Source organism: Cervus canadensis, chromosome 2, assembly GCF_019320065.1.
Source record: "Cervus canadensis isolate Bull #8, Minnesota chromosome 2, ASM1932006v1, whole genome shotgun sequence".
Taxonomy (NCBI): domain Eukaryota; kingdom Metazoa; phylum Chordata; class Mammalia; order Artiodactyla; family Cervidae; genus Cervus; species Cervus canadensis.
The window spans coordinates 48000370-48021223 of record NC_057387.1 but is presented as its reverse complement, the minus strand read 5'-3'; the positions used below and the strand labels follow the sequence as shown (position 1 = coordinate 48021223).

The 20854-nt window shown below is 36.6% G+C and overlaps 1 protein-coding gene across 1 annotated transcript; it reads right to left on the bottom strand.

Moving 5' to 3' along the window:
* Positions 1-236: 236 nt before the first annotated feature.
* On the bottom strand, positions 237-20833 carry TMED5 (transmembrane p24 trafficking protein 5). Its single transcript, XM_043460620.1, has 4 exons — positions 20365-20833; positions 12046-12143; positions 5508-5691; positions 237-3153 (listed from the first exon to the last, which is right to left on the bottom strand). Exons 1-4 carry the CDS (start codon positions 20542-20544, stop codon positions 2935-2937), a joined length of 681 nt encoding a protein of 226 aa, XP_043316555.1. The 5' UTR covers positions 20545-20833; the 3' UTR covers positions 237-2934.
* Positions 20834-20854: the final 21 nt, after the last annotated feature.

The following is a 20854-nucleotide window of genomic DNA, read 5'->3' as shown; positions in this document are numbered from 1 at the left end:
CCAGACTCTCAGAACTGAATCTTTGCCTATTTTGAGTACCTTTGAGTACCTCCGAGTACCTCTTAATTACAATACATGTTTGGGCAGCAGCAGAACAAATAAATATACAAACAGAACTCTATTGAAGGGTAGAATGATTCACAATAAAAAGTGTAGAGAGCACACTTTTAAGATGAAATCAATGAAGGCTTTAAAGATTAGACAACATTTATAATGACTGGTAGATAAATAAGACATCCTTTGATTGTAATTTTTATTGTATATACTCAGCGCAGTATTCAATGCTCATTTAATATGGCTGTGTCTGTTCATAAGTATAAAGCATTTGAGCAACACTAATTGTGCATTATTACATTTCAACTGAAAAACCATTACATGCTGAATCAGTCAGTATCTTTGAAAATTTCAGATAAACGAATTTTCTTTGGGGAAGCATACAATTATAGGTATTCAATTTTTGTCAATTTTAGGACATAACAATACTTGAGAAGGATAAACATACCTAAAATAAAATGACATTTCAGTTTATACTTTATTTCAATACTATTTCAACCACTTATCTATTATCTTGACATTCACATAAAAGAAAACCAATCATTAAGGATCCAAATGCAAATTGAAACTCTAGGCCTTAGTTAAATATTTTAGTATTTTAGAAGTTTACATGACTAAAAAAGTAATGATAAAATAAGCTGCCAAGTGACACTTTACTCACTTTTAGTATAATTTTTTTTTCACTTTTAGCATAATTTTAATGTCAAAATTGAGTACACTAAAACCATATGATGCAGATAAACAAGCTTTTAGAAATATTAAAGAATTTAGTTCTTTGCATACAAATTTTACTCTATGGTTAATACAGGTAACATGCTTCTTAAATAATCTGTTTTCACTTTGTCTATAAAAATAAAATTGTCCTCAATATCCCTAAATTCTTTGTTTTCTAAATAAGGCCATTATTATATAATAGGAAGTTACTGAATCAAAGGTTTAAAAAAATCAGTGGCACAAATCAAATGTAGATGATGTAACAAATCCATTGTTAGGTATAGAATCAGTACAGTAAGTACAGTGACCAGCCACACATAAGAGGTAGAATTCTTAATCACAGTTTTATAAGAAAGATGCAGTAGTTTAAATCTGTACTGTTTTATTAGCTATAGTACTTTACATTCACTTCTCATTATTAGTTTATCAGAAGAGGAAAAAGAGCTCTTTCAAGCAGAAATCTTACTGGCCCTTGTTTTGCATGTGTTAATAAGGGCTACTCCTGTACACTTAGCCAGTTAAGGTAATCACCTAAACATGGCATTTATCTCATTTTAAAAAAGCCTCAGAGTTGGGAAATCTAAGAATAGAGGGAAATATATAAGATGGAGGGAAATATCTCTCATTTTGTACCACTTGAGTATAAATTATAGATGAAATCATCATTGTCTCTGGATATCATTATTGCTTATTAGGAATTCAGCAGTACTAACCAACTGTACTCAGGACCTATCAGTTGATTGTTTTTAACTCTTACATGACATAAACAATATTACAAGTGGGTATAACCTAAAAATTCTATTTAATTCATTAAGATACTAGTACTTGATTAAGACATGATTAAGTACTTGATTAAGGCAAAGGCTATAGGGTTGTTCACATATTGAGTGTTGAAACTTCTGTAGGTTTTCAATTCTTATTTGAATGCCAATAAATAAAGTGATCAGAAAGGTCATTTTATGAAAATTACAATAAAAACTAATAAATATTTATACTAGTAGGGCTTATACCATATTGTACCTAAATACTTAGAAATGATAATTTAAAACAATTGTTAAAAAATAAAACCTGCACTTTTCTAACAATTAGCTGGAAATTAATCTCGTGGTTTATATTAGGATTGAGTGATATGATAAGCCAGATTCTAGATACTTTAAGTAAACTTTATTTTGATGAGATATTCTCATTTCCCTAAATTCTTTTATATTGACTTTATTGTTGTTGGTTTTTTTTTAATGATTTTTGAGAACTCAAGATATTTACTTAACATTAGGTCCAAATTCTTGTAGCAATATTTCCTAAACAACTGCTGGTATTAATGTATCATCCAAGTCAGTAAATACATTAAAACTAACGTAACACTGTTGATAATATAAAAATAAAATGATTTCCCCTCATTTAATTTAAAAATCCTATATCTTAGTTAACTATTAGAGAGAATGTATCCTTACAGAAATTGGGAACGATCTTTATTTACTTCAAAGAGAAAATCTGTCCTATTTTTGATAACTATGTTCTTAGTATTTTTAAGAACTATTCAAAAGTCAGCTTTTGGGAATGTAGGCTAGGTATATAAAACTAATACTTTTTGTTAATATTTTAATATATTTGGCTATAAAACATCCGACATACCTTTTTTTCACAGCTATGTTTCTATATACATTTAGGAGATACATATGTAAAAAGAGAAAAGTTGAGTTTTTGTTTTCTAAAGATATCCATGATTAGATAATTCTTGTATGATTTATAACTTGATATACTGAAAAACTTCTACAATTAATTTGTAATTGCCACATTTACAAAGAAATTTCTGGGTAACAATCTTCTAAAAACATTGTTCACTGTTACATTTAGGCCCAAAGTTCATTTATTTAAATCACTAATGACATTTGCAAAACTTTTGCAAACTTAGGAAACTACTGTTACTAACATGGCTTCATTCATTTATACCTGCACAATATTTGCTATACACTTAAGTACAATCGGAACAATAAGATCACCTGCACAGATGAAAGTTAAGCCTTTCCTTTCATATTAAAATTATACTTATTTCACACTTAATGGTAATGCCTGAAAATGTTTTGGGAAAGACTGTTAATGGTCTTGAGTGTAAGAGTTTATTGCGTTTTTCTGTCACTTTTTGTGAATTTTAAGTAGTCTGGAATTTTAAGTTCTACTTTTCCTCTTATCTTCAAATAGACTCTTCAGCATATACACTTGAATGGCTGACACTACAACCATTACCACTAAATTAACCATAGACCAGAAATTGACTCTATCAAAGTTGCTTTCTTGTATGTTTCGGTCACGTGCTTCAAATGCTCTAAGCAGAGTTTGGATGTGACCACTTTTGCTTAGTCTGGACTTGATCCTGTAGATAGACTCCTGGAGATAAAGAAAATAATTTTATTGTAAAAGAATGCTCAGTAATTTTAATTTAAAACTGTGCTTCACTGTACTCTTACTAGTTTAATATCCAAAAACAGTTTTAATTAAGGGGTGGGTACTATTTAAGATTTAACTAAATATCTTTACTACATAATGTTTATGTAACAGTTCTCATGATATATTTAAATTATTGTTTATAATTCTAAAAGAGAACAAAGCTACTGGGAATTGAAAATAATATGAAAATATATTTGAGTGCTGCAGTGCCAGTAATTTTACATACATTATCTTGTTAGCCCTAACAACCATAAGAAATGTTTTTATTATGGAAATGTTCCAAGATTACATTCATAAAACAAGCTTACCAAGATGCAGTCTGAGTTGCACATCTGAAAAAAAATTTTTTAGTAGGGTCCTGGTGAGAAGTGATTTAAAAACTATAAAAGGTTTACATGAATATAGGGTAAAATTGAGATTAGAAATTATGTCAAAGTATTGATGGCATAAGTAAGAAAATAACAGAAACAGATTTTCCTGTATAGTCCCCTTGCTTAAAATCCTCATTTAAAAGCAAAAAATATACACAAAATTTCAGAGTGCTCTGCTAAGCCTACAAAACCACAAAGTATAATATTTGTCATATATGTGTATTTGTAAAGCAATCTAGTAATGCAAATATTTTCCAGAAAAATGTGAGATTGAGATCCCCAAATGAAAAGATCATGCATAGTTCTTTTCAATATCAGATGATGACAGTTAAGTATAAAATTGTTTATTCAAGTTTGCTGCTGTGATAAAAAATTTTGATGGGGGGGTGTAAATGGAAAAACTGAAAGACACTTTATTTTTCTTTAACAAAGACTAAGTATTTTAAGCCTTATTTAAATCTGAACTTTTTGGTCATTTTGTTTAATTGTGAATGAAGTCAATTTCTTGAGAAATCAGTGAAGTATTAATACTAATAAAATTTACAACTACTTGTATTTTGCACTTGTTGGCAATATAAATTTAAAATGGAAGAATATATTAATATGATTGAGATTTTAAAAATGAGTGGGAAAAAGATTGGATTTCTATCCATAGTAGCAAGACTATGGATGCATCATTTCCATTTTAAGCCAGTTCCTTATCTACAAAATGGAATAAAAGGGGAAAGGGAGTTTGGAGCTAGACTAATGATAACTAAGTCTTCTTCTGAATCTCAAATTCAACTAAATTTAGTATACATATGAGATGATGAGATAAAAATTGTCATGGTAAATATTCATGGTAATCAAGCTTAATCATTTCAGTTTGTATTCACAGTTAACACCAATGTTAAAGGTAAGAAAACTAACACTTACTGTTTGCTAGATGCTGTTTTAAGCATTTATAGATAGGCCATATCACCTTTGATCCTCACAACTCTAGAGGTGGTATTCCCAAGGGTGATAGGACACCAAGGCTTAGAGGGCTCAGTCACTAAGGAATTACACATATGATATGATCACTTAATTTTCCAACTTAGCTAACTGATCTTACAATATGTCTCTTCTTTTATAATTTGATAGTTGTTTTCTTAAGAAACCTGAACATGATCAAAATACCACGCTATAAAAAAACAGGTTATGAGTATTAGAGGCTATACATTATAGCTTCAAATTTGGAATAATCACATTATTTCTCCTACAGAAAGTTCTGTAACAGATATATATATGCTGTTTATAAATATTGCTGAATAAATTCTATCAGTTGATTACATCTAGTGGCTGAAGGGTAATGACCTTTCTCCCCAACACTGGCAATACAATCATTAGTAAACAGGTTCATAAACATGCACACTTCTTTATGCATGTTTATGATAAAGCATAACGCAATTTCAAGCAAAGAAGCTTTTACTCCTGAGGGTAGTGGTAGTTTCTGATAACTGCTAGGTTTGGCTGAGTTATGTTAACAGTGTTCCCCAAATTAATCAAGTGATACCAAATTTCACATTATAAAATCTGTGTTGTGGGGGAAAATTCCTGTATATTTTAAGTGTTTAAAAATTACTCAATTTTGTGTGTAAGCATTCTGCAGATCATTCTTACAATTCTCTGTTTGAACATTCTAAGAGAGTTCTGTAGTTAAGAGCATATGTTCAAATTTGAGTTTCCCTCTCTGTGGTTCTGTCACAGAGACAATTACCAAATATCCCTAATCTATAATTTTCCTCACTGGAAAATGGGGATGATAATCCTCATAGACTTAAGTAAGGATTAGGGTAAGAGAATGTAGATAATACCTAGCTCAGTGCCTATCATATGGTAAAGTCTCTAGATATTAGTAACTTTTTATTATTTTATTCTAAAAAAAAAAAAAACTATACTGACCAGAATGTCCTCCAGTTTCATATCCAACATATCTGTGCCAGTAATGTATTTCTTCCAGTCCTCTTGTTCTTGCTCCTGTTCTCCCATATTATCCAGGATTAATTCAAAGAAAATCACCTTCTCAGAAATGGTGCTGAATGTATTGTCAAAGCAGAACATGTAATCACCAACTTCAGTCTCTATCCTGTATTAAAAAAAGAAACTGTCCTCAGTTATCTGTACTTCCATCTGGGATTAAAGAAAAAACTATTGTAAAAGAAGAAATAACATGATTTATAACTGGACAGCTTACTGACAGAAAGACCTCCGTAGTACTGAAAAGATAATGTATAATTTCTTGAAAGCAGTAACCTGAAAATAGATATTCAAGTACTTGCAACTTAAATGTGCTTGACACTGGAGCAGGATTAAAAACCTAGATAGGATACCTCAGAATGAACCTTAGTATCTATGTATTATTTAAAGTAATTTATAATGAGTTCAACTCATATGGAAACATCACTACAGACCTCCACTTTTGAGATTAACTTGTAAAGTGAGATTTTTTTTTAATTTTCAAAAACAATGGATTTTCCTGAATGCTTCATTGTAGGCCCCTTTGGATTAAGTACATAATTATAATACAGTTTACAAAGATTAGGACTTCCCTGGTGGCTCAGACGGTAAAGCGTCTGTCTACAATGCGGGAGACCCAGGTTCGATCCCTGGGTCAGGAAGAACCCATGGAGAAGGAAATGGCAATCCACTCCAGTACTATTGCCTGGAAAATCCCATGGACAGAGGAGCCTGGTAGGCTACAGTCCATGGGGACGCAAAGAGTTGGACACGACTGAGCGCCTTCACTTCATTTACAAAGATTAGGAATGAGTTCAGTGGTGAAGAATGAGAGGATTACTCATGGTGGCATTACCTTTACTGAATAAATGCCACTCATAACTTAAATGATCTTGATCTTCACATTAAAGATAACTGTCCTAGGCACAGTTAATTTAGCAAAATAGTTTTCTAATTTTTTGTGGAGAGAAGTTTTAACAAACTTGTACACAGGCTAATGACATTTACTACTGCTGGCCACAAAAACAACAAAGTTCAAACTGTTTTAGGTTTTGTTGTGACTATTCACGAAGGTTGGTCTAAATTCGAAGTTTCCTTATCCAATATGCTGGATCGCTTAAATTTTGGGGCAGATTACATCATTTTCTACAGCCTTCTGAACAACATGTGATTTTCATCTTTTAAGCCATCTCCATCTCTCCCCTCACCCCTTATTTCTGACCTAGGTTTGTTTAGGTATAACATGTAAATACTCAGCAATGTGATTTGATTTTAGCATATATCACCATTAATAAAAATAGCCAGTATTTATATACCTCTTCATAATTTACACACTGCTTTCACACATCGTTTTTAATCCTTATCATATTTGAAAGTAAGCATAATTGACCTTTTCAAGGCAAGTAAAATAAGGTTCACATAGATATGTTTCTTGCCCATGATCACATAGCCTGTTCTAAGCATAGAGAAGCTTGAACTTTTGACCTTCGGTATTAATTGATCTTTCTACAATACTGCTAGAAGCCTTCTGTATTCTTTGCAGTGTCCTTAATTATGACATACCTTTGTCTTTGGAGACACAGTTAACCTTTGAAGGAGTCTAAAGCAAGCACTGGTATGGATATAGGGGAACAATATTAAAAGGAACAAAACAAAAATGTTGTGACTATTATGTAATATAACCTAGATGTGGGGCATTTTCCAAGGTAAAATTTCCACTATATTCTGATATAATGGCATCACTGATCCAGTAAGCATATAACCACCATATGTATTCTGAAGGGCAGCATTCTTAGTCTACACATTCTCAATGAGGAGATACTGCCCCATAGGGGTGAAAACTCATTCAAGATGGGCCAAAAAAAATTAGCTATGATAGTATTGCTTCAAAGCTCAATCCTGACAAAATCTTATTCTTTAGTATTAGTATTTTAATTTTCTCTCATTGGGTTTTCTTGGGCATATCACAAGAAGGATGACCTCTTGGAAGGTACACAAAACATGCAGGAACAGTGCTACAAACTGCTAGCAAATAGTTGTGATCGTAGGAGTTCTGAATGACCGATTACTTGATCCACAAGTCATATGGTAAGAGGAGGCCTACACAGGCCAAACGATGCCATTGGCTCTCTTGTGGATGTTATACGTTTGATCTTCAATTTCTGAGGTGCCTTGCTTTAATCTTCTGTCGCCTTCTATGATCTTCATCTTTTAAGCCAGTCTTGTTTTTCTTCCCCCCATTTGTAATTTACTGTGTTTAAGCATAAGAGATGACTACCTAGCAATGTGACTGGATTTTAGTATGTATACTATAAAAACAGCCACTACTTGTAGGCATGCATGCTCAGTTGCATCTGACTCTGCGATCCCATGGACTGTAGCCCATCAGGCTCCTCTGTCCATGGGATTGTCCAGGCAAGAATACTGGAGTGGGTTGCCATTCCCTTCTCTAGTCAAAACTTCTGTGTGCACAATCACTTGTGTCCAACACTTTTGTGACCCAATGGACTGCAGCCCACCAGGCTCTGTCCCTGGGATTTCCCAGGCAAGATTTCTAGAGTGGGCTGCCATTTCCTTCTCTAATACTTTTATATCCCTTCATAATTTACACACTTTTATACATTTTATCTCTGTTAATCTTTGAATTTTGGGGGAAGACTTAAGTTCTGGTATGAGTTAGGGTAATAACTAATTTAGTAGTCTAGAAAAATGATACATATGACAGTGCTGGACAAATAGGTATTACTTAAGCTGTTAAAGGCTCTGTCTGGAGACATTTTTTACTAACCTCGACTTCTGTAAGGACAGTATTTGTTTCAAAGGTTTAATTTAAGGAAAAACTATTTCAGTGGCATAACAGATTTTAATTGCCTTTAAAAAGTTAAGGGAGGGCCCCGCCCCCGCCCGCTGTGCGCACCGCTGGCGGGCAGCATGGCCGAGGCGGCGGGCGCCCCCCAAAAAAAAAATAAAAAAAAAGAAAAAAAAAAAGTTAAGGGACTTCCCTAGTAGTCCAGTGGTTTAGAATCCACCTACTAATGTAGGGCACCTGGGTTCAGTCCCTGGTCTGGGAAGATTTCACATGCCCTGTAGCACCTAAGCTTGTGCACCACAACTACCGAGCCTGCACGCTAGAGAGCCTGTGCTTCGCGACAAGAGAAGCTACTGTGATGAGAAAGAAGCCCGAGCTCGGCAACCAAGAGGAGCCCACAATTAGCGAAAGCCAGTGCACAGCAATGAAGACCCAGCACAACCAAACATTAACTAATTTTTTGAAAAGTTAATACAGCTAAAGATGAAATCTTCATTTTAGCTTTTAGAAAGTAGATTTGTAAATTTGGTATAGTGATTAAGAGTGAGTGGCTGACTCGTTTTAAATCCTGGCTTTGCTGTTCATTAGCTGTGTAACCTGCAGCAATTTACTTAACTGCTCCATGCCTCAATTCCTTCATTGGTAAGATGATAGTAAGGACTATAGGGAAGAATAAAAAAAATTAATACATGTAAAGTGCTTAGAACCTGGCATATCAAAAGAACACTTATAAACTCATTCTTTTTCCCCGGTTGTTTAATAAGAGACAATTTTATGTGGTCACTCACCTAGAGCCAGACATGCTGCAGTGTGAAGTCAAGTGGGCCCTAGGAATCATTACTACAAAGCTAGTGGAGGTGATAAAATTTCACCTGAGCTATTTAAAATCCTAAAAGATGATGATGTTAAAGTGCCGCACTCAATATGTCAGCAAACTTGGAAAACTCAGCAGGGGCCACATGACTGAAAAAGGTCAGTTTTTTCATTCCAATTTAGAGGGCGATGCCAAACTACTGTACAGTTGCACTCATTTTACATGCCAGTAAATTTATGCTCAAAATCCTTCAAGCTAGGCTTCAGCAGTATGTGAACTGAGAAATTCCAGATGTACAAGCTGGGTTTCAAAGAGGCAGAGGAACCAGAGATCAAATTGCTAATATTGTTGGATCATAGAGATATCAAGAGAATTAAAGAAAAACATCTGCTTCTGCTTCATTGACTATGCTAAAGCCTTTGACTGCATGGATCACAACAAACTGTGGAAATTTCTTAAAAAGCTAGGAGTATCAGACCACCTTACCAGTCTCCTGAGAAACTTGTATGTGAGTCAAGAAACAATAGTTAGAACCAAACACGGAACAAGTGATGGGTTCAATATTGGGAAAGGAGTATGACAAGACTATATATTGTCACCCTGCTTATTTAACTTTTAAGCAGAGTACATCATGTGAAATGCCAGGCAGGATGAATCACAAAGCTGGAATCAAGATTGCCAAGAGAAATATAAACCTCAGATATGCAGATGATACCACTCTTCGAAAGAAAGTGAAGAGGAACTAAAGGGTCTCTTGATGAAGGTGAAAGAGGAGAGTGAAAAAGCTGGCTTAAAACTCTGTATTCATAAAACTAAGATCATGGCATCCAGGCCATTACTTCATGGCAAAGAGATGGGGAAAAAGTTGGAAAGAAACAGTGACAGATTTTAACTATGTTGGCTCCAAAAGCACTGCAAATGGTGACTGCTACCATGAAATTAAAATACACTTGCTTCTTGGAAGGAAAGCTATGACAAACCTAGACAGCATATTAAAAAGCAGAGACATCACTTTGCTAACAAAGGTTTGTATAGTCAAAGCTATGGTTTTTCCAGTAGTTCTGTACGGATGTGAGAGTTGTACCATAATGAAGGCTTGAGTGTCAAAGAATTGATGCTTTCAAACTGTGGTGCTGGAGAAGACTCTTGAGAGTCCCCTGGACTGCAAGGAGCTCAAACCAGTCAATCCTAAAGGAAATAAACCGTGAAAACTGGAAGGACTGATGCTGAAGCGCCAATACTTTGGCCACCTGATGTGAAGAGCTGACTCACTGGAAAAGACCCTGATGCTGGGAAAGATTGAAGGCAAAAGAAGGGAGCAGCAGAGGATGAGACGGTTAGATGGCATCATTGACTCAATGGCCATGGATCTGAGCAAACTCTGCGAGATAGTAGAGGACAGAGGAGCCTGGTCACAGAGTTGGACACAACTTAGCGAGTGAACAACAATTCTTTTTAAGAAAGCAGTAACATACCTTTCCCCCCCAATCTCTAAATGAAAGCAGAAAATGGGAGAGTAATTAATATCGACAGAAATTCTATACATTTTCTATATTCTTAAATTTAAAGATGAACTTCATTTTTAGTTCTTGTTCATATACCTATCAAAGAGAAAGCATAGTTAATTCTGCTATAGCCACCTTAACTGACTTAAAGTTACCACTTCTGATTTTATTTATCAGTAGTTTATGCAGTTTTTTTTTTAGAACTCTGCATAGGTAAAATGGCATTTTCGAAAGCACACTAAAATGAGTATCTTAGAAAACTATGGTTGAGACATTTTCCCACCTCGTTCACTCATACATGTATTCATATTTACTGAGTAACAATTATATGCCAGGTACTTTGGTTAACAAAGACCAGTGATTATAAATAGCTAGTACTTACATAGTGCTATGTGCTAGAGATGTTCTCAGCATTGTATAGTAGAAGCAAAAATTTTGGTTCATTCTGCTTCCTCCTAATAAATGTATATCCCTGCAGTCTTATTTAACTTCTCTAAGCCTCCTTGTCTGTAAAATGGGAATTGGAGAATCAAATAATCTGTCTCTCACAGTGGGCTGGAATGATTAATTTAAAAGCATATAAAATGAAAAGTCTAGTTTATGGCAAATATTGGACACTCCATATCTGATTTTCTTATTCCTATATGCTCACAGTTTATTTTATTTTATTTTTTTTAATACTCACAGTTTAAACACAGTAACAATACTGAGTAAACAAAGTGCTACAGTAAAATAATACAATGAAACAGAAACACTGGTGAGATGAAAAAAAAGTGAGATACAATATATGGCCTTTTATCAAATTCTAAACTTTTATATTTTATTTCAGTATAAAATTATAAAAAGCATTTTCTATAGGGTTTCCTGTGGTCAGATCTGTTACTTTCAGGTCTTCTAATTATCTAAAAAGAGTGACATTTGAAGGAAATAAAAATTTACATAGACACACATGCAAAGATGTATCACTGTACTGTTGTTTTAAGAAAACTACTGGCAAAAATGATATAGCCAGCAGTTTAAGATATATACCTGGAATAGTAACTTATAACAGAAAAAGCCTGTGGTGGCCAGAAAGGCAGGTTTTAAAATGCCTCAGTAGACTGAATGCAGTACCTGTGGAATACTCATCTCATTACCCAAAGCAAAGCAAAAACTCAGTCAAGATCAAAAGAAAACGTCTAAACAAAAAGATAAAAGATGAACTGATGATATTTTAGTTTAAGATAGATCACCGAAAAGGACTGTTTAAAATGTTCATATGGGATCATTTAATGCTAATACTTGGTATCAAATGTGCTGAATTTCCCTGTTCCTACTGGTATTCAGATCATGGAACCCAACTAAGAGATTACTTACGTGTGAACTCCATCTGATTTTCTTTGTTCAAAAACTAAGGTTTTTCCTTCTGGAGAAGCAAGATGGAAATCAATATCTAATCCTGCTCCATCTAAAACCTGCAGAAAGACAAAGAAGAGAAGAGCACATTTTACAAATGTTGAAAATAAAAAGTGACCATATGATGAAAAGATTTCATTTCTAAACCTTAACAAGGGTAAGAAGGTCAACACACTCACGTTAGAGCTAGAAAGGAAAGACCATTTTTTTCCATTCCATTCAGTTTTGGAACTTGTCCCTTTCTTGCCATTTCCTGCTGCCATACTTAAATTTAGGTCGTATGAGTATTACTGAAATAATCTCCCTATATACAGTACCTTCATCGAGAAGCCCTATGGATTAGAAAGAAACACAGAAAGGAGCTCAATTTGTAGACCCTTTTCCTTCGGCAATTTAGGGTTTGCTGTGTAACTTTTCTGAGTTTGTTTCCTCCTCAGTATTAGCTACTTCTCAGCCTGTAACTCAAGACATTTATGATCTGATTCCAACTGACTTTTTCACCTATTATTTCCCAGTATGAATTATGTATTCCAAGTAGGCTATTTACTTACTGGCCAAATAATTCAGCTTGTTCCTTTACAATTTCAAAATGTCCTGATGATGATGATGGCAGCTAACAATTATAGTTTATGCCACACATTGTTTTAAGTGCTTTATGTGGATTAATTTATTTCTCACAACAACTCTAAAAGGTAGGTTCTATTGTTTTCATTTTAGCCAAAACAACCAAAATACCCCTCCCTCAAGAAAATTTTAAAAACCCTCAAAAAACAGGCACACAGAAGGTTGCCTAAGGGGAGATGGTAAATAAGTGGTATGGTCAAAATGTGAATTTAGCAATCTAACTTCAAAGGCTATTCATTTTCTTATATAACTCCATTTTCTTTTTTTTATGGCTTTAATGGAATAATAGATTACCTATTCTTGTGCTCTACTCACTGACCAACAGACTGGTTTCAAGTGGCTAGCTAAATATACACAATTCTTTTTCCTTTTTAAATCCCAGTGAAATGAAGAAAAGATAGCAATATAATCCATAACAATACTAGAAATCTAGGAAACCTGTTAACGGATTTGAAGAGTAAGAAATTTCTAGAGATATTCCACTGAGCAATGAATACATCTAGCTACCAATATCTATTAATCTCAAAATTCTAAAAACAGAAACACCAAATATTTGCTGAAACTAATGCCCTCTTTTTCATGTTATTAGCTTTTCTCAGAGGATCAAATTTTGGAAAATAATGTAAACAGATTTAAAAATATGTTTTCTCAGATAAATGTAATATATATCCTCAGAGAAATTTAAGAATGTAAAAATCGATAAAAGATTAAGAAAGATGCTGATATGAAAAATTCTTAGAAAAACCCAAAATATGACTGCCCAAATAAAGCTCTAATGAATAAAGCCTTAACAACAGCAGAATAGACATGAATGGAATCTAAAAATCAGAGAAAAGGAGCCAAGGAATTCTCAGAACAAAGCAAAAAAGTATAGATAAGAAGCATGCAGGAAATGGTAAGACCTTTATGAAGGACAGAGTTAAAGATTTCAAATAACCACCTAATAAGCATCCTACTGACTTTTTCCAAAGGATTTGAAGAGAACCACCTAGAAACTGAAGTAGTAGTAGAGAACTATAAAATAACAAGAACAGGGATGGCATCAGCATTCTTGCACATACACTAGATGTAAAAATCACAAGGGAGTCATGTAGTCAATGTTCCCAAGTAAAATAATTATATTAGTGAAGAGAAAGCAAAAGATAAAACCATTTTCTGATACCTAAGGACTCAAAACATTCTAAAATTACTCAAGTTTCTCCTCTAAAACCCCAAAATCATATCCATTAAATAAAAAAGTGATATGACAAAACTAAGCATAGACTTCAGTAAAGCAAAAGATATTGGCAGGCTTAAATGGTATTTAAAAATATAGAAGCTCATTTTAAAATATACAAAATACCTATTTAAAATAAACAATACCATAAATCTAAACTAAACTTCCTAATGATTTCAATGGATCAGGATGAACAAGTCCCACTTTCCCCTGTCTGTCATAGTCTTTCAGCCCCTCAAAGGTATTCTTCAGTCTTCTGCCTCAAAGCCTTGGATTGCCACATGCTGTTCTTTTTACCTATCACCTTGTTCCACCCCCTTATCGCCAGTAAGCCTGATTCTTCACAGATCTGAACTCTACTTCTAGGATGTCTTCTTTCAATTCCCAGATAAAATCAAGTCCTTCTATTAAACATTCTCATAGCTTATGCAGTTAGCTTCATAGCAACAGGAATCAGATTGATTATATTCTTTGCAGCCAGAGATGGAGAAGCTCTATACAGTAGGCAAAAACAAGACCGGGAGCTGACTGTGGCTCAGATCATGAACTCCTTATTGCCAAATTCAGACTTAAATTGAAGAAAGTAGGGAAAACTACTAGACCATTCAGGTATGATCTAAATGAAATCCCTTATGATTATACAGTGGAAGTGACAAATAGATTTAAGGGACTAGATCTGATAGAGTGCCTGATGAACTATGGACGGAGGTTCGTGACACTGTACAGGAGAAAGGGATCAAGACCATCCCCAAGAAAAAGAAATGCAAAAAAGCAAAATGGCTGTCTGAGGAGGCCTTATAAATAGCTGTGAAAAGAAGAGAAGTGAAAAGCAAAGGAGAAAAGGAAAGATATATCAATTTGAATGCAGAGTTCCAAAGAATAGCAAGGAGAGATAAGAAAGCCTACCTCAGTGCTCAGTGCAAAGAAATAGAGGAAAACAATAGAATGGGAAAGACTAGGGATCTCTTCAAGAAAATTAGAGATACCAAGGGAACATTTCATGCAAAGATGGGTTTGATTAAGGACGGAAATGGTATGGACCTAACAGAAGCAGAAGATATTAAGAAGAGGTGGCAAGAATACACAGAAGAACTATACAAAAAATATCTTCACAATCCAGATAATCACTATGGTGTGATCACTCACCTAGAGCCAGACATCCTGGAATGTGAAGTCAAGTGGGCCTTAGGAAGCATCACTACGAACAAAGCTAGTGGAGGTGATGGAATTCCAGTTGAGCTATTTCAAATCCTAAAAGATGACGCTGTGAAAGTGCTGCACTCAATATGTCAGCAAATTTGGAAAACTCAGCAGTGGCCACAGGACTGGGAAAAGGTCAGTTTTCATTCCAATTCCAAAGAAAGGAAATGTCAAAGAAAGCTCAAACTAGCACACAATTGCACTCATCTCACATGCTAGTAAAGTAATGCTCAAAATTCTCTAAGCCAGGCGTCAACAGTAGATGAACTGTGAACTTCTAGATGTTCAAGCTAGTTTAGGAAAGGCAGAGGAACCAGAGATCAAATTTCCAACATTCTCTGGATCATCAAAAAAGCAAGAGAGTTCCAGAAAAACATCCATTTCTGCTTTATTGACTACGCCAAAGCCTTTGACTGCGTGGATCACAACAAACTGTGGAAAATTCTGAAGGAGATGGGAATACCAGACCACCTGACAAGCCTCTTGAGAAACCTGTAGGCAGGTCAGGAAGCAGCAGTTAGAACTGGACATGGAACAACAGAGTGGTTCCAAATAGGAAAAGGAGTACGTCAAGGCTGTATATTGTTACCCTGCTTATTTAACTTATATGCAGAGTACATCATGAGAAACGCTGGGCTGGAGGAAGCACAAGCTGGAATCAAGACTGTTGGGAGAAATATCAATAACCTCAGATATGCAGATGACACCACCCTTATGGCAGAAAGTGAAGAACTAAAGAGCCTCTTGATGAAAGTGAAAGAGGAAAGTGAAAAAGTTGGCTTAAAGCTCAACATTCAGAAAACTAAGATCATGGCATCTGGTCCCATTTCTACATGGCAAATAGATGGGGAAACAGTGGTTGACTTTATTTTTTTGGGCTCCAAAATCACTGCAGATGGTGATTGCAGCCATGAAATTAAAAGACGCTTACTCCTTGAAAGGAAAGTTATGACCAACCTAGACAGCATATAAAAAAGCAGAGACATTACTTTGTCAACAAAGGTCCATCTAGTCAAGGCTATGGTTTTTCCAGTGGTCATGTATGGATGTGAAAGTTGGACTATAAAGAAAGCTGAGCACCAAAGAATTGATGCTTTTGAACTGTGGTGCTGGAGAACTCTTGAGAATCCCTTGGACTGCAAGGAGATCCAACCAGTCCATCCTAAAGGAAATCAGTCCTGGGTGTTCATTGGAAGGACTGATGTTGAAGCTGAAACTACAATATTTTGGTCACCTGATGCAAAAAGCTGCTCATTTGAAAAGACCCCGATGTTGGGAAAGATTGAAGGTAGGAGGAGAAGGGGAGACAGAGGATAAGATGGCTATATGGCATCACCAACTCAATGGACATGAGTTTGGGTAAACCCTGGACTCGCAGGGTGATGGACAGGGAGGCCTGGTATGCTGCGGTTCATGGGGTTGCAAAGAGTCAGACAGGAATGAGCAACTGAACTGAACTGAACTTGTATTAATTTGATTAACGTCTATCCCCTTACTAGACTGCATGAGTACACAGAGTACACTTATACTCACCAATGTTTCTGCAGTACCTAGCATAAAGCTTATAGAAACTAAGCACTCAATAATAAAAAATTTAAATGAATGATTTATTTTACTCATAAGATATATATGTATTGATATTTAAAAATTCCAAGAACTTAATATATAATGGAACTGGTCAGTTACCCTAAAAGTGTCCTCTTAAACCTGAAAAGTGTGAAATGGTTAAAATTTTTAATATGTCACAGTTAGCCAAGGGCAATGTCTAGAATGAAGACAAAACCCAGTAGCTTGTAGTTATTGGAAAATTAATCACAGAGTCGGAAAATGTAAAGGGTTGAAGATTTCTACCCTACAAACCCTCGCAACATTGTCTAGGACCACAGACACCAAATGATTTTAATTCTTTCCTTAATCAAAACAGTTTAGACAGAATGCTTTAAGGGAACAATCTTTCTGAGTGATTAAAGATGCCAAGTACTAATATAAAGCTAACCCACTATATATAAAACTCTAAAAATGTAAACATAAAAAAGCTAACAATATTGAATATTTACTATCTGTTTGGGGTGGTACATGAACACTTATTAACTGTTTCAAATCATCTCTTACTGGATGAAACTGGAGCCCATTATACAGAATGAAGTAAGCCAGAAAGATAAACACCAATACAGCATACTCACGCATATATATGGAATTTAAAAAGATGGTAACGATAACCCTATATGCAAGACAGAAAAAGAGACACAGATGTACAGAACAGACTTTTAGACTCTGTGGGAGAAGGCAAGGGTGGGATGTTCTGAGAGAACAGCATTGAAACAAGTATACTATCCAGGGTGAAAGAGATCACCAGCCCAGGCTGGATGCATGAGACAAGTGCTCAGGGCTGGTGCACTGGGAAGACCCAGAGAGATGGGATGGGGAGGGAGGCGGGAGGGGGGATCAGGATGGGGAATACATGTAAATCCATGGCTGATTCATGTCAGTGTATGGCAAAAACCACTACAATATTGTAATTAGCCTCCAACTAATAAAAATAAATGGGAAAAAATTAAAAAAACCGAAACAAATCAACTCTTACTATTATTGTCAATATTTTACAAGTGTGGAGTTAAGTAACTTGCTCAAGATCACAGAGGTTGTAAGTGCCAGAGTCAAGATTTCAACCTAGGCATTTTTTTTCTCTACAGTTGGAGCTGTTAAGCCTAAGAGGTCAGTAGTTTACCTATATTTATTTTTTTTAGGCCATGCTGGCATCTTAGTTCCATGACCAGGGATCGAACACAAGTTCACTGCAGTGGAAGTGTGAAGTCATATCCACTGGACTGCCACAGAAGTCCCAATTTCTTTCCTAATACCTGGGTAAATACTGATGAATTTTGAACAATAAAACTTGTTTCCTTATCTAGACTCTTTTTCTAACCCTGTAGTTGATTTCCTTACCTCTAATTTTGCCCTCCTTAAATCCATATTCCACACTGTAAAACATTTTCTAACCCTGTAGTTGGTTTCCTTACCTCTAATTTTGCCCTCCTTAAATCCATATTCCACACTGTAAAACATTTTCGACTGCTACCACATTGCTTAATCTTCAGTAGCCCTTATACAGACAAAGGTCAAAGCTACTCAGCATAGCACACAAGCTAAGATTCATGATCCAGCCTCCTGACCTCTCCAATCTCTTTTTCTCCTGTTCTCACCTAGACTTTATAGTCTTAAGAGATCCAGCCCTTAAGCTCAGCACTTGTAGTGCCCAGTACATACTGCCCACTACTAGAACACTAACACTGTGCATTTTCAGAAATGCCTATTCATTTTGTTCCTTTTCCTAGAATGCCCCTTCTTCCCTGCATTCCTGTTTCACCTAAGCATCTTTCTGGGTTCCTATTTATTTTCTCAAGGAATTCTTTTCTGAAAACCCGGAGAAGTCCTTCTCCAACAGCATATAACCATACTTTATTTTCCAGGCAAGAACACTGGAGTGGGTTGCCATTTCCTCCTCCAGGGGATCTTCCTGACCCAGGGATCCAACTTGCCTCTTCTGAGTCTCCTGCATTGGCAGGCAGATTCTTTACCGCTCTTCTACCTGCAAAGCCCCTGTTCATAAGCCAGTAACCTTTAAATATTAAAATCCCTGAAAAGGGCTCTTGCTTTTGTTTGTCCCCTCCTCTATGTCCTCGCCGCCAAGCATTACTGGCACGTGGTAAATCTTCAGTAAATTAACTTTTGAACTGAACTGGAAATCAGGAAATGCTGAGTTCCTGCCTCAGCTTGGCTCACTAACTGTAATTTTAGACACTTTATGCTTACCTTATGCATCCATGCTGCTGCTGCTTAGTTGCTCAGTCGTGTCCGACTCTTCGAGACCCCATGGACTGCAGCCCTCCAGGCTCCTCTGTCCAAGAGGATTCTCCAAGCAAGAACACTAGCGTGGGTTGTCCTGCCTTCCTCCAGGGGATCTTCCCAACCGAGATATTAAACCCAGGTCTCTCGCATTGCCGGCAGATTCTTTGTAGTCTGAGCCACCAGGGAAGCCGTATTCATCTATAAATAATCTAATTCTAAAGTTTCTTCAGATGAAAATTCTAAATAACTTTATTTTGCTCTAAATGTGACAGGACCTGTTATTGAAAAAGATTCTCTACATCAACTATAAAAAATGAACATCTGATTAAAAATTAGGTAACGGGAAAAAAGTTGAAAGATGAACCACATCAAAGCATTTTTCTTTTTTTTGCAGTGTTACCTAGAAACATCGAAATTTGCCATACTGGAGCTAACGATTTCTTCTAAGAAATTACCCTCTACCAGAGTGACTACATAAATTAAGGCAATTCCCTATAACATCTTGCTTATTAAAAATAAAATAATGATATGGGAGAAATGCTTAGAATGCTGAAGAAAAGATTACAGAGCTTCAATATACAATTATATCTTATTTGGGTATATAACTAAGAGGGCTTCCCTGTTGGCTCAGTGGTAAAGAATTAGCGTGCCAAGGCAGGAGATGCAGGTTCGATCCCTGGGAGGGAAAGATCCCCTGGAGAAGGAAATGGCAACCCACTCCAGTACTCTTGCCTGGGAAATCTCACGGACTGAGAAGCCTGGCGGGCTACAGTCCATGGGGTCGCAGAGTCAGAGACAACTTAACGCCTGAACACACGCACAGACAGACACACACATACAACTGGGAAGGAAATTCACCATTAAACACACCAATAGCCTCTTTCAGAATATTCCAAAATAGGATTTAGTGATAATCGCATGGTCACAATTCAAAAATCCTTAACTGAAGAAGTAACAGTATAGATTTATAATACTTAAATTAAGTGAGGGTTGGGGGCGGTGATTAAAGAAACTGTCATTTTGTCCAGTGATTAAACAGAACGTGTATTAGGCCTGAATTGTGAGATTTCCGGTACTTGCGCGCGTAGTGGCTAAAAAGACATGGACGAATCATTAAACAAAGAGAAAACCCACCGACATCACCAGAGCTGGCCTCTTTCCCACCTGAGGAAAGGGGAGAGGGCAGGTAGTCAATTCCAGATCCCGCCTAACTTCTAGTCCCCAGCCCCTGGAGAGCAGCGCCTCGAGAGCCGGCGCGCAGCTGCCCGGCTTCCCGGCGGCCCTCGCCTCTTTAGCGGCCGGGCGGTCCCCAAAAAACTTTCTCAGCGGGTGAGAGGCGACGACGTGCAGTTAGGCTAAAGGAAGGAGGCTGGCTCAACAACTACACTTACTTGGTACTCGATCTCCAGCGAGGCCTTCAGGGGCATGGGCTGGTAGAAACACTCCTTCTGGCCCGCCGGAAGTGTGAACGTGAAGTCGCTGTCTAAGGAGGGAGTGAAGCCGGCCGCCCTAGGCAGCAGCAGAGCGGCCAAGAGGACCACGGGGAAGGGTAGCCGGATCTTATCGCCCATCCCTGCCTGGGCGATCTCGGGCTGGGAAAGGCGTTGAGAGGCGTGGGTTATCGGCGCTTATGCTTCGCTTTTCCTTCCAGACTCCTCGTGGTTGGCAGGCAAACCAGGAGCCTGAAAAAGCTCCAGGTGAAGGCCTGGGCGGAGGGGCGTTTCTCAGAGAGGGAAACGCCTGTCTACAAAGCGTAAGGACTGAAGGCGGAGCCAGCAGTCCTTTTCCACACCCTCCTAGGTCTTGGTTCCCTCAGGCACCGCGCCAGCGCGGACCGCCTGACACCCAGACCTCCGCAGCTTCCCATGGCCGGCCTCACAC